We start from the raw sequence: 14,648 nt of genomic DNA, 5'->3' as shown, positions 1-14,648 counted from the left end.
GCATAACAGGATCAACCACATGCACTCATGTTTTACTGGGCGACATCGTGACATAGAGTACAGGCTTTAGGATATTGTCATTTGCACTGGGGGGTTTTTTCATTAAAAATAAAAAAAATCTATATAATTTGCAGCAAAAACATTAAGACACAACATTCCAACTTTGTTATAAGAGTTTTTAAATGTACCCCATAACAGATATTTTAATAATACAATTAATAATACATCATTTTAATCTGAACAACCATTACAGTAGGCATGAAACAGAAGTTACGCTAGCCTTTTCTCCCTATTGTGACGTACATCGGAGCAAAACGGATTCTGGAACAAGAACAAATGTGGGCGGGGCTTGAGTTTGTCCGTGGGGAATTGATTGGTTGTGGTTTGCTATTGGTGGATCTCATGTGAGTGACAGGTTGCCCCGTCCTCGTCATTAGAGAAGAGAAGAGATGCTGAAAGAGGGAGAGGAAGTTATTCTGATTCAAGATTACGAGATATAATAATGATGTGCATAGATAAATCATTTAGGGCTGTCAATAATGATTATTTTGGTAATCGACTAATCAGTCGATTATTTTGACGATTAATCGAGTAATCGGAAAAAAGTATCAAAAGCAAGTAATCATATGATTTTATAGAACAACACTGTTACAATACATAATATGCATAATATAAACAATCATCTTATGCACATTATGCATTATAACAAAGGCCTGTAGAGGGCGTCAACAGCCTGGTGTTGTTACACTTTACAGCAGATCAAATCCTTGTTTAATATTGGCCAAGCAACATTTAATTCAAATGTTTACTTAATCTTTAATATTTGGCCACTTTTTTATGATAGAAATGCGAAAGCCACTGTAATTTCTTGAACAAGAACATGTGGACATCAAAATTTTGGAATCGCGATGAACAGTTTGCATATTTAGAAAGATATTGACGCATTCTCCTGTGTTGGTGTAGGTTTATAAATGATTTACCTTACAAATCTAATGAAATGGCGCATGTTGCATTCCCAGATTAACTTTATAAGCAAACCAAACTCACAGCACATGCAGAGATGGAGTTTAAGACACTCCACGCATGCTAATGATAACAGTTCATGCAGAGCAGCATTTACTGTGAACGGAGCCGCTCTGAGACGCACGTAAATAAATAAAGCGCATATTATATATATATATATTAAACCCGCAGGGCATATATTTATTTAGTTAAAGTGCCCAAACTGCTTTTTGTGATCATCCTTCATTACCGTCTTCCATGCTAGTGGAAATGAAGCGCATAATGAAATAAAATAATTGAGTGAAACACTCACCCATAGTTTAAAAAAAAGACATCTGCATGTTCCACGTGCAAGTTTGTAATAATTCTTAATGGCACATTCCCAATAGCCGTTTTATAATTTATGACCGTAATTAATTTAAATATTTATGTGGTAATCCCGAAATCTCTTGATTTCTCTTGAAAGTGAACGAGAACCATTCGCTCATTTAAAATATTAATTTAAAATGATTTGTTCACTGATTCATTCACAGTAGAAACACATTTACACTCACTCAGCACATGCTGATTAAATAATTAGATCAAGATAAATCACGCGCTGGCTTGACTTGATAATCCAGACAAAGATGATTGACGCAGATTAACATTTAATAAACACCCGGAACTATACATAGTTCCAGCAAGAAACTTCAAAAACAAAGAACAGAAGACAACTGAAGTTTTAAATACACAGTAACAATGAGGGACAGGTGAGACTCATTTAAACAATGAATAACTATGACAACCAAGGAAACAGGAACTAAACAGAACAGAAAGAACTTCAAAGTAAGAGTCCCAAAATACAAAGACCAAAACCGTGACACCAGTCAATGCCATATTGAAATTTTAATTTGATTCTGGTTAATTAAGTTGAGTTTTTGATGAAGGATATAAACTGCTTAAACCCTGACATATGAAACAATAGTCAGATTTCTTTTATTTTTATGGAATAGTTTTTTGAACCTTTAGACAAAATATTGCTCATATATTATGATATAGGACAACATGAGCTCATGATCAAGGAGAAAAAACAGCTGAGTTTTATTCAGAGGCCCAAACTGAGCAAAACCACACAATTTGGTGCAGATGTTGATATTTATATTGACAAAAAGTAAGATTAATTCTGATTGTAATGTAAATCAATGAGATCTTTACATAAACTGCATAGAAATATCTCTGTCTCTATATCTGCCAATAATATGTCTTAGTAAGATATATTTAAATGCTTAGTTTTATCATCAAAGCTCTGTAGTTTTAAAACATATAATGCAATGCAATATGATGATTGAAAGATGAACAAATAAACCGTTCTTCAAACGTATCATATGTATCATATTTAATACTAACATTTGAACATATAAAAAAAGATATGTGACCCTGGATCACAAAACCAGTCACATGTCACACGGGTATATTTGTGGCAACAGCCAACAATACATTGTATGGGTCATAATTATCGATTTTACTTTTATGCCAAAAATCAATAGGATATTAAGTAAAGATCATGTTCCATGAAGATATTTTGTATATTTCCTACCGTAAATGTATAAAACATTTATTTTTGTGAGTGAATGCCGCACAATCGTGAACATAAATGGACAACTTTAAAGGAGATTTTCTCAATGTTTCGATTTTATTGCACCCTCAGATTCCAGATTTTCAAATAGTTGTATCTCGACCAAATATTGTCCTTTCCTAACAAACCATTAATCAATGGAAAGTTTATTTATTCATTTCTCAGATGATGTATAAATCTCAATTTCCAAAAAACTGACCCATGTGACTGGTTTTGTGGTCCAGGGTCACATATATGGGTAATCAAGTAAACCTAAGTTGTTTCAGTCCAGTAAGTTTTCATCTTGAAATAATACTAACAATATAACAGTTATTCTCATGTGTTTTCTTGAACTGTCCAGGAAGCTGTACTGGACCGATGGCGATAACATCAGCATGGCCAACACTGACGGCACAAACCATACCGTGATCTTCACCGATCAGAAGGCTCCAGTGGGTGAGTGACAGCTGAGAGAGGGGTTCAGCCTCAACGAGCTTACAACATGATTGCACTGGGTTGTAGAAACACATTAGGACTTAAAACTAATTAGACAGATACATTACCTTCAGGGGATAACATCTGAATCATCCACCGAACTGCAGTTTCCTATGCTAACAACAACACTTTGCCAGTGTGAGAGAATGAGGAAGTTCAGTCTGCTGTGTTTCTAGAAACATATTGTCTTACATCTTTTGATAATATACTTTTTTAGCCCTTATTTTAGTCTCTTTATTAAATAAAACAGTGTGGAGATGACAGGAAGCAATGTTAGTAGAGAAGGAAACAGGACTTGGGAAAGGACCTCGAGAGGGCTATGGCTCCGACATGTACTTTTATGCATTTCAAATTTGAACTTTTTTTTTTTTTTTGTTAAATAAATAGTAATAATAATTTAAAATAAATTAACTAAATACATTTTATGTGCAAAATTTTTAATAAATCATTAAATAATTGTAAAAAATTATGTATAACAAAATATTAAAAACAATACATTTTAAGTGAGAATTTTTACTGCATTAACTAACACTAACAATGAGTAACATATTTTTTCAGCATTTATTAACCTTTGTTAATGTTAGTTAATAAAACAATTTATATTAGTGTTCAGTGCATTAACTAATGTCAACAGATACAACTTTTGATCTTATAAATGTATCAGTAAATGCTGAGATTAACATTAACTAAGATTAGTAAATGCTGTAGAAGTATTGATCATTGTTTGTTCATGTTAACTAATGTAGTTATTGATATATTTAATTTGATTTTATATATATGTACAGTAAATATAAAATTATACATTTAAATTTCCAAAAATAAAAACATTGACTGTAGCTAAAGCCTGCTCAAAAAGTAGCTAAACGTCGCTAGATGACGTAATATCAGCTACTGGGCTAACTAGGCAAGAAGAAGACACGAGAACTGTTGAGCCCTGTGTTTAGTTAGTCAAGGAAGTTAAAACACTTGTTAAGTGAGGTGATGGCTAAAAGGTGAATTGTAGGAACTAGAGGAACAGTTTCAGGAATAATGGAGGTTACATTGTGTGACTTTTTCAGCAAGTGGTGATATTGTACACAACAATTTTGACTTAAAACTTTCCATGTTTCTGTAAGACTTTGATCATAAATTCGCTCGCAGTTTTAGACCATCAATACGTTTCTATGCATGGTTAGAAAATGAGACCCCATGTGTCTGATGATCTTCATGATAATGTGTTCAGTGTATGCTCTGAAACGGTTGAGAAAGCGATATAAAGTGTGTCTGCGTTCTGTTCTGCAGGTCTGGCCATAGACTTCGACTCGGAGCAGCTGTACTGGGTCAGCTCTGGGAACAGCACCATTAACCGCTGCAAGCTGGACGGATCAGGACTCGAGGTGTTAGACGCGGTCAAAGGCAAACTCAACAAAGCTTCTGCGCTGGCTATCATGGGTAAATATAGCACTGCACTGCAAGATCCTGCAATTCCTTGACTTTTACTGAATAATAATGATGTGAGTGATGTTGTGTAGGTGATAAGCTGTGGTGGGCGGATCAGGGCACGGATCAGATCGGCACGTGTGATAAGAGTGATGGAGGAGACTGGAAGGTGTTGAGAAACAGCACATCTCCCATGATGCACATGAAGATCTACAATGAGACCGTGCAGACAGGTTCAACAATCCTTTGCATGCAGTGTATAAGGAATCATTCAAGTGACACCCAAAAAATCTGTGCTGAGCTGATTTTTTCTTCATAAGGAAATTGATTTTTAACAATAACTTATAAATCTTTAAAGACGGCCCTACTGTGAGTTATCAGGTTGTTGGTTGATGGTATATGCATTTGCTGAAGCCATGAGGCCACATTATTTCAACTTATGAAAAACTACATTACCCATGATGCTGTACAGAACACTCCACCAATCAGAGAGTTGCGGCGAGCAAATTGTGCCAAAAGAGCTCTTTAGCTCCGCCCACTCCCATGAAGCACCAGCAAATGACGTAATAGAGTCGCTCTCGCTATGCTGGCAAAATACTATGTATTTAAGGGATAATCCACAACTATCTGTGCATTAAACGATTTGAATGCATGACATAGAGCCAAAGAACAGCCCGACGTGAAGCGGAGTGCACTCAAATGGTTTAATGCACTGCTAGCTGTGGATTCTCCTGCTCATACCGTGGTCATTTTCCTGCATTGACAAGTTAAAGTTGTTAATGATGTTTGCAGTGTGATATTTGACTGGAAGGATAAAAATGATGGTTATTTTCATCAGTTAAAGGCTATTTATATCTAGCATTCTGTCGCTTTAAATCAGACACAGATATGAAGTTGTGTGTTGAGATCACATTTATTTGAATGAATGAACTATAGTATTTATTTGAATTAATTATTGAGAGAGAGAGAGAGCGAGAGAGAGAGAGAGAGAGAGAGAGAGAGAGAGAGATGCATGTGTGAATTACCTGTGTCTGTCAACATTTCTTTCTTTACAAACAATGAGTCTGTGAGTTTAATTACTTCAAAAACAGCGATGTTATCACCTCGTTGCTGAGGAATATAATGTAGAAATTCAGTAGCAAAACTATTTTATTAATAAAAGTCCCGGGGGACCATTAATAAGTATAAATATGTGTGTGTATATATATATATATATATATATATATATAATTTTGCTTATTTTTTTTAATTATTACAATTTTTAAATGTATTGTTTCTATTAATATAATCAACAACTTTAAGTGAATAGTTTTGTATTTCTCCATTGTTTTCACTTTGATAATGTCATTGGCAATGCTTCATGGGATTTGGTTTTTTCCCCTCATTAAAGTCATGAAGTTCGGAGTCCTGTACCTTTGTCTTTTTGACAAATACTTTTTAGCTCCCAATCAAAGTCTGTAATGTTGTGATTCACCTCATTGCTGGTTGTTTTGATTCATGGCTTCAAATCCCTATGGAAAAAAATTAGTGGAAAATTATCAGGAACCAACACCGCCGAAAAAGTGGCCAACACTAATGCACTCTATTGAAATTTCCAGGCCAGTTCATTGTGCCAGTATGTCATTTTTATGAATAAGGAACAATCTACAAGAGAGACCTATTAGCACAGAAAAAAGGAGTGATTGTGCTGAAAAGAATGACCGTGCCTTCATTTAAATACTGAAACAGTCTCAGTGCAGATAGCATCCGCTTAAACTGGATTGTGGGTATTTTTTGAGTAGATGCAGGCTTTTGTACTGAAATTGTCCCCTTGGTGAACTGTGTTTTTCTGGCTGTGTTTATCATCAGGTTCAAACATGTGCAGTAACAACAATGGTGACTGCTCTCAGCTGTGTCTACCCACGTCTCCCTCGAGCCGATCCTGCATGTGCACCGCAGGATACAGCCTGAGGAGCGGACAGCAGTCCTGCGAGGGTACACACACACACACACACACACACACACACACACACACACATACACACATACACACACCTGACATTCAAACTGTCAATTATGTGTGACTTCCTTTTGGGAAAATGGCATGGAGGGACAATAGACCACAGTGTTTGCATTTACTTCAGAGAACAGCTGGAAACACCATCAGAAACACACAGAGGAGCAACAAACTGCTCAAACACTTCATTTTGAATACTGTAGGTTTACTAGTTTTTCTGCAATTATCAACCAATTTGTTATTTATTATCTACAGACTCAACAAATGTTTTAAATGTATTTTTAAGTATTTTTTAAAAAAAAGCTCAGTGAATTTAAAAAATCCCTTTTATTATCCCTTTATTATAAATCAGACAGAATTCATTTTAAATTAGAAACATTTTAACCACAATTTCCAAACATTTTGTGGCAAAGCTAGAATTTGATGTACTATACACAATTAATACATACAATAATACTTTGTCTAAATATATTAATACACTAAATATATTTATAATGTAACAAAAGTTTTTATTTCAATTCATCAAAGTGGCCTGAGAATTTTTTTTATCACGTTTTCCACAAAAATAATAAGATAATAAGATTGATAGTAATAAGAAATGTTTCTTGAGCATCAAATCAACATATTAGAATGATTTCTGAAGGATCATGTGACTCTGAAGATGATGCTGAAAATTCAGCTTTTGATCACATAAATAAATTACATATAATTTATTTAATTTTTAATTGTAATAATATTTCATAGTATTTCTGTTTTTACTGTATTTTTGATCAAATAAATGCAGACTTTGTGAGCAGAAAATACTTTTTGAACAAACTTTTGAACACCTTTGAATATTAGGATTAGTCTTAGAGGGGAAAACAAGTGTAAAACAACATAATCTGTGCAGGAAGAAATCTGAAAAGTAGCAAAAAAATAATAAAGGAAGGCATTCTAAAGAATTAAAATCCCTTAATAAGCACAAACCTGTGGACATGACACTGTCTGTAGTGGAATAATCTGTGTGTTGATTTCAGGTGTGGGGTCATTCCTGCTGTACTCTGTTCATGAGGGCATTAGAGGAATCCCACTGGACCCTGCAGACAAGTCCGATGCCCTGGTACCGGTTTCAGGCACTTCACTCGCCGTCGGGATTGATTTTCATGCCGGTGAGTCTCAACACTCCTGATTTATGTTTTCAGATTTACACTCTACGGCCACATTATTTGGTACACCTTGGGTTGGACCCTTTTTTGCCTTCACATCGGCTTCTCCGTGGCAGAGATTCAGCAAGGGGAAAATTCCTCAGAGATTTTGATCCATATTGACATGATCGCATCACGCAGTTGCCACAGATTTATCGGCTGCACATCCATAATGCTCTATTGGGATGCACTATAATTCATGTGCATGTTCTTTCTATTGTCATGTAGATAATGACACCATCTACTGGGTTGACATGGGTTTGAGCACCATTAGCAGAGCCAAGAGAGATCAAACGTGGAGAGAGGACGTCATTACTAACGGCATCGGGCGCGTGGAGGGCATCGCTGTCGACTGGATCGCCGGTGCGTTTTAAGCACTTTTGACACTTTCACATGCATTCAGAGCATTATTACAATACTGATCCATAAATTGACCTTGTTCCTGTCTGCTGTGTGCTGTAGGCAACATCTATTGGACGGACCAGGGCTTTGATGTGATTGAGGTGGCCAGATTAAACGGCTCGTTTCGATATGTGGTCATCTCCCAAGGACTGGACAAACCTCGGGCCATTACTGTGCATCCTGAGAAAGGGTAAGATATGCGTGACCCTGACTTCCTGTCTTTTATTGTGAGTTTCTGCTGCATGAATGAAGCATTGGTGGTTGTGTGTGTGCAGGTATCTGTTTTGGACGGAGTGGGGTCAGTATCCACGTATAGAAAGATCTCGTCTGGACGGATCAAATCGAGCCGTGCTGGTGAACGTCAGCATTAGCTGGCCCAACGGCATCTCCGTTGACTATCAGGTGCATATGACACATTCATGTCTTTATAACACAGTTGTTTTAAACTAAGGACTAGGCGGTGTAACGATTCACTCATTGCATCAATCGCAAATCCTGCCAGTGCATATGCATTGATCTTGAAACATACATTTTTGAATCATGAATAGTTTGATTTGGTCAATAATTGATTTAGGGCGCCTTCATTGTTTGAAAACCTCACTGCTGTTTTCTATAAGATAAAGTAGGCCTATTGCTGTTTTACAGATATCATTATGTATTTGGGTGCTAAACACCCTCAAAAGAAAAAGCAAGAGCACCATCAGTTTTTTGTGCTCTGGTGAATGTAAAATGTTTTTAATTCTCGAGTTACAAATGTAACCTCGGTCCCCTGAGAAGGGGAACAAGACACTGCGTCCTAGGATGCTAATGGGGGAAAGCTTAACCCCAACCGGTGTCTGAAGCATATGTTTAAACGTGACAATTGTAATGGCCGGCGACAGCATATGACGTCACTACTAGTGCAACCGTGAGATATAAAGAGGGCGCCTAGAGAACATGTCATCCACTTCTTCATCTGAAGGGACCATGCAGGCAGTCCAGAAGCATGGAAACGAGATGCACCTCTCATTGGAATGTCTCATTTCACTTTTCAGGGAACCAAGGTTACATTTGTAACCCGAGACATTCCCTTTCGAATGGGAACTTGCACTGTGTCCTGGGACACTAATAAAGGAACAAATGTCCTCTCTGTCATGCTGAGGGGAATGTATGCCAGATTGGCTGTGACTAAGCACAAGAATAAAAACTCAAAAGGCCTAACTGCCAGAGTTAAATTCTCAGAAGGTACACACCAGTATTTCGCTGTCACATTGACAATTACTCGCTACGGTCATTGCCTGAGCTACATGCCTCAATGAGCAAGTACAATCTTACCATTCACCTCGCAAGGTCACATGGAAGGACTTGACCCAGGGCAGAGCTCAAAGGCTTGTAATCATTTATCCTAGGAAAAAATTCCTCTAAGGGAATATGACCAGAGACAAAAAGGGACCTTGGCCTGTCACTTTCAGGGGACCCAAGCATGGACCCCTAGAACCACTAGGGAGGCTGACTTCGTTCTATCTTAATCCTGTCAGCCTACAACCTTTCTGTTTAACAGAATCTCTATACTTAACCCTCTATCAGAGGCCTCGAATGAGAAGGTTTTGCATTACGGCAATAACCACAACACATCGGATTCCAGAGATGGGCGTCCTGGGGAGCAAGACTCAACATAACGAACCTTCAAGCAAGGGGATTGACACTGTTGGTCCTGGAAACCCCTTTCTGGATAAGCAGAGCTTAAAAATAGCTCTGGGGAAGCTGAGTACTCTGCATAGTGACCCTCAATAAGGGGTGTACCTACCAAGCTCTACTAAAGCAAGTCTATCAAGGAGGCTCACAAATAATCATTCAGCCTGATACTATTTTGCTTATAAAGAGGCGATAGGAAGGCCTATCGTTATCCAGCCCCGGGGAGCTAAGTACTCTGCATACAACCCCTCTCAAATTAATGGAGTACTATACAGACTCGACCACAAGGACCGCTCTGACATAGCGAGAGGAGCAGAGTACTGTATTTAGCTTCACTCTCGACCGAGGGGAGAAATGGCCAAGCTCTGGAGCCAGTTATAAAGGAGGCTCCTGAAGAGCCCTACAACTTAATACCGATCTACAGAGGTCTAAGGAGCCGCTTGTATTTCAGCCAGCTCAACCTGAAGTCCGCTTGTCAAGGAGGCCCAAAGAGGGCCAACAACTCAGCAAACCTAACTCTAGCAGCAAAAGTACTAAAGGAGGCTGACACAAAGCCTCCCAGCTTGGATTAACTCCTGAACATAGCCCCAATTAGCAAAGTACTCAGCATAACGACCCTCTAAATGAGGAGAGTACTAAATATGCTTATTCAAGAAGCCAGATTATCAAGGAGGCAACAAAGAAAGCCTACTACTTGAGAACTGTCATAAGCATGTGCATGAAGCTTTAGAGAGGAGAGTACTCAATATAATGACCCTCTAATGGCGCTTTTCCACTACACAGTACCAGCTCGCCTCGGCTCGGCTCGACTCGACTCGACTCGGCTCTGTTTGGTTTTCCACTGTGTAAAAGTTGTACCTGTACCTGCTTCCAGGTACTTTTTTTCGTACCACCTCCGGCGAGGTTCTAAGCGAGCTGAGGCGAGCCGAGGCGATACTAAAATGTGACGTGAAAACAAGGCAGACTGCTGATTGGTCAGAGAGAATCGTCACTATTCACTGCGTCATCATTGCACGCGCCAGACGGAGTATCCTGAATAAAAAACAACAAAAACAAAAACAGCATACACTCGATTTCCTCCATTGTCCTGTGTTTGTGGGTAGCGGGTGTATCTCGCGCGTCTCGCGTAAAAGATTAAGTCACGGCAGTTTCCTGCGACGTCGCTATGACGACCAGGTACTATTGTGGAGGTACTATCTGCAATGGAAAACGGAGCGAAAAGCGAGCCGAGCCGAGACGAGGCGAGTCGAGTCGAGTCGAGTTGAGCTGGTACTGGTAATGGAAAAGCGCCATAAGTGAGGGGAGTACTTATTTAGACTCAACCTAAGCATATTAGGCACAGGACACCTGTGACACAGAGCTCTAAGAAGCAAAGCACTCTCTATGATGACCCTCAAAAATGTGGGGAGTACTAAAAACGGAGCTCAAGGAGCAGAGGCCTGAACACAAACAACTCTCTTGGCCTAACCATACTCGTTGCTCCATAGACAGTCTAACGCAGAGACTCATTTTACCAAAGATTCAAATTTTTAGACAGCAGGATGACTCTCTAAAATGAGAGGAAGCCTAATAACACTCAAACCTAAAAGACAGATAACAGAAGAGGCTCCAAAAAGAGGCTACTCCTAATGCAACTGTCAGCACAGAGCTCTGCAAGCGAAGCCTTAACAGAACGACTCTCTAAAACAAGAGGAGGCCTATCAGTGTTTCTTTAAAACAGGACCAGAGGAAGCTCCAAAGAGCCTATGACTCTCAAAGCTACTGTGTAACAAGGCTCTGAGAGCGAGGTTTCAGCCAGAACAACTCTCTAAAAGAGAGGAGACCTACAACCCTCTAGCCAAAAGCGTTTCTTAAGAAACTTCGAAGAGCCAGTGTATTGATAACACTGTTGCACGGAGCTCTGGAGAGTGGAGGCTCCCGTCCGGAGACTCTCTATAACGAGAGGAAGCCTAACAACACTCAACCCCAAAGAGACAGTCAACAGAGGAGGCTCCTAAGACCACACCATTACTCCTGTCTGTATGGAGCTCTAAGAATGGTTACTTAGCAAGAGGAGGTTTGATCTATCCAACAGATAATACCACTAAAGAGACTCACAAAAAGAATCATCTCATAGGTAAAAAATACATAACTAGAGTTCTGGGGAACGAAGGACTCAGCAGGACGACTCTCTAAAACAAGAGGAGTCTAAGCTCAACCCTAGAGACAGTTATCCGAGGAGGCTACAACTCAAGGTATTGCCTAAGCACAGCGCAGGCCTCTGCAGAACGAATCTCCCACTGAGAGGAGGCCAGACGGACTATAAACTAATCTAGGGCAATCTAAGCTGAGGAGGCTCTGAGGAGGTGATGGGGGGAGGGGGGCTGAGGAGAAAAAAGAGAGGCTGGATGTAATAACCCTCATTTAAAGCAAAGCAAAATAATGGGTATAATAATTTTTTTTTCTTTTTTTTTTTTCTCACTTTGTCCACCATCTTGAGGAGATTTTTTATTTCACTTTTCTGCAAAGCATACATGCAATGCTGACTTATTTTTTTCTTCCTTTATTCTGGGATTGTCTTGTGTATGATGGAGAAGTCATGCCTATAATCCTGTCTAGACCAAAGCAACTTCCTCTTAATTACTGAAATCTCAATATAGATGCACTGTAAACACAATAACACACACTGTACATGCAGTAAATGTCCTGATCATTATCCATGTGTCCTATAGGAAGATATGCTGTACTGGTGTGACGCACGTACGGATAAGATCGAGCGCATTAACTTGGAGACGGGGGAGAACAGAGAGGTGGTGCTGTCCAGCAACAACATGGACATGTTCTCCGTATCTGTGTTTGAGAGCTACATATACTGGAGTGACCGGTCAGTGCACCATATTTGTACACCTCCACCCATTAATGCCTCCTCACAGAAATCATCTTCCTCTTTATTGTTTTTGCACAGAGCCAACATGAAGATTAATCTACAGGATTTATTGAGTTTTTGATATAACTTTATTTTATTTGCTAACCCTATTTAAAGAGCCTTTGAACTTTGTCCCAACAGATAAGTATTTTTCTTTTTTTAGGACTCATGCGAATGGTTCAATAAAGCGCGGCAGTAAAGACAACGCAACAGATTCAGTGAGTCTGAGGACGGGCATCGGCGTCCAACTCAAAGACATCAAGGTTTTTAACAGAGCACGACAGCAAGGTGGGTGTTATCTGACTTGGCTCTTAACAGAAATGTGCAGGAACACAACATAAATTATCATGTACAGAATTGTTAGGAATGTGAATGTTATTATTTGTTTTACCGTTGCATTGCTACATTCTTGATTCTGACTGGTTATCACATGTTCCATGTTCCACTTGGTTCCAAATTGTTCCAAATTGCAGTTTCGTTGCACTTATAAGTTATTTTGTGTAATTGGTGTCTAAAGGGTCAAAGACAAGGTCATGGAAAAATATATTGACCTATCTAGCACTTAATTCAAAAATACATGAAAAATTGCAAATGAAAATTCTTTCATATATTTCTTTCCTTACGTTTTTATAAGAAATTCATTTTATGTTGAAAATAAAAATAATTTGCCACTAAAAAGTAAATCTTGAAAATAATATATAATAATAAAAATCGTATTATCTTTAAGTTTTTAAATAACATGCAATATGCTACAGTATTATATGCTAATTATTATTGAATATTAATATTCTATATTGCATTTCTATATTGTTTCAAACAAATCTCTTCACAGGAACTAATGTCTGCAAGAACAACAACGGTGGCTGCCAACAACTCTGTCTTTTCCGTGGAAATGCACAGCGAACGTGTGCTTGCGCTCACGGAATGCTAGCCGAGGACAGTCAGAGTTGCCGTGACTACGACGGATACCTGCTGTATTCAGAACGTACCATACTAAAGAGTGTGCACTTATCAGACGAAAATAACCTCAACGCACCCATCAAACCGTTTGAAGACCCCGACCACATGAAAAACGTCATCGCGCTAACCTTCGATTACCGCGGAGGAGGCGGAAAAGGAGCAAATCGGATCTTCTACAGCGACATCCACTTTGGGAATATTCAACAAATCAATGACGACGGGTCAGATCGGAAGACGGTGGTTGAGAGTAAGTTTCAAATAATTAAAATAATCTTCTTTAAAGAGGCCCTTTTATGCCCTTTTTCAAAGTCTTGATGTTGTTTTAAGGCTCTACTAGAACAGGTTTTCATGCTTGAATGTTGATTATTTTCCCCATATTCTCCATTGTTGCAGCTCCTCTCTTCCCAGGCTGTCAGTAACGCTCTGGGGTGTGTTTCCCGAAAGCAAAGTTAGCCAACTATGTTCGCAAGTTCTGTCATTATCAGCAGTTCAACGAGTCGGTGTTTCCCAAAACCATCGTTCTAACGAACATTCGCAAACAGCATCGCAGAGTTGTGTGTTTGGAGCGACGGCTCTCGACCTGTGATTAGAAGCAGAGTTTCTTGTTTGCATGACATGTGGACTTAATTAATCCTTATCTTGAGCAAAATAAGCAAGCCGACATTCAGTGCAATCTGTATCTTTTATTTAGAATACATACAAATGTAATTTACATCTTTTCGTTTTTCAAGAGATTTAAAGCGTTGTTTTTGAAGAGTGCGCGTGTGTGAATGTACTTTAATTAGCCTACAATTGAATCTGGAAATAAAGCAAAATAGCATTAATTCGATCTCAAACAGATTCATTAGAAGAAGTTATTACTCCACCACCTGCATGACATCGTGGTTCAGTGACCAATTTGCGACAATATGGTTTCAGGAAACAGTCGCTACTAGCTAGTTGGTTTGTTCAACGACGCATCGTACTATGGTAGTTAAGCAGCGAGTTATGTCGTTGTTTGGGAAACACACCCCAGGT

General features: G+C 38.7%; 1 protein-coding gene across 1 annotated transcript in view; it reads left to right on the top strand.

Moving 5' to 3' along the window:
* The window catches only part of lrp1aa (low density lipoprotein receptor-related protein 1Aa), a 223,070-nt gene that overhangs the window by 98,894 nt on the left and 109,528 nt on the right, over positions 1 to 14,648 (top strand). The window contains exons 31-34 of the mRNA XM_082156602.1: positions 2,958 to 3,052; positions 4,373 to 4,522; positions 4,603 to 4,743; positions 6,359 to 6,484. Coding sequence (XP_082012728.1) covers positions 2,958 to 3,052; positions 4,373 to 4,522; positions 4,603 to 4,743; positions 6,359 to 6,484 — 512 coding nt within the window. The remainder of the gene's footprint in view (positions 1 to 2,957; positions 3,053 to 4,372; positions 4,523 to 4,602; positions 4,744 to 6,358; positions 6,485 to 14,648) is intronic.

Source organism: Leuciscus leuciscus, assembly GCF_965113295.1.
Source record: "Leuciscus leuciscus genome assembly, chromosome: 23".
Classification (NCBI taxonomy): domain Eukaryota; kingdom Metazoa; phylum Chordata; class Actinopteri; order Cypriniformes; family Leuciscidae; genus Leuciscus; species Leuciscus leuciscus.
The sequence above is the reverse complement of the archived record's forward strand: the minus strand, read 5'-3'. Positions and strand labels throughout refer to the sequence as shown.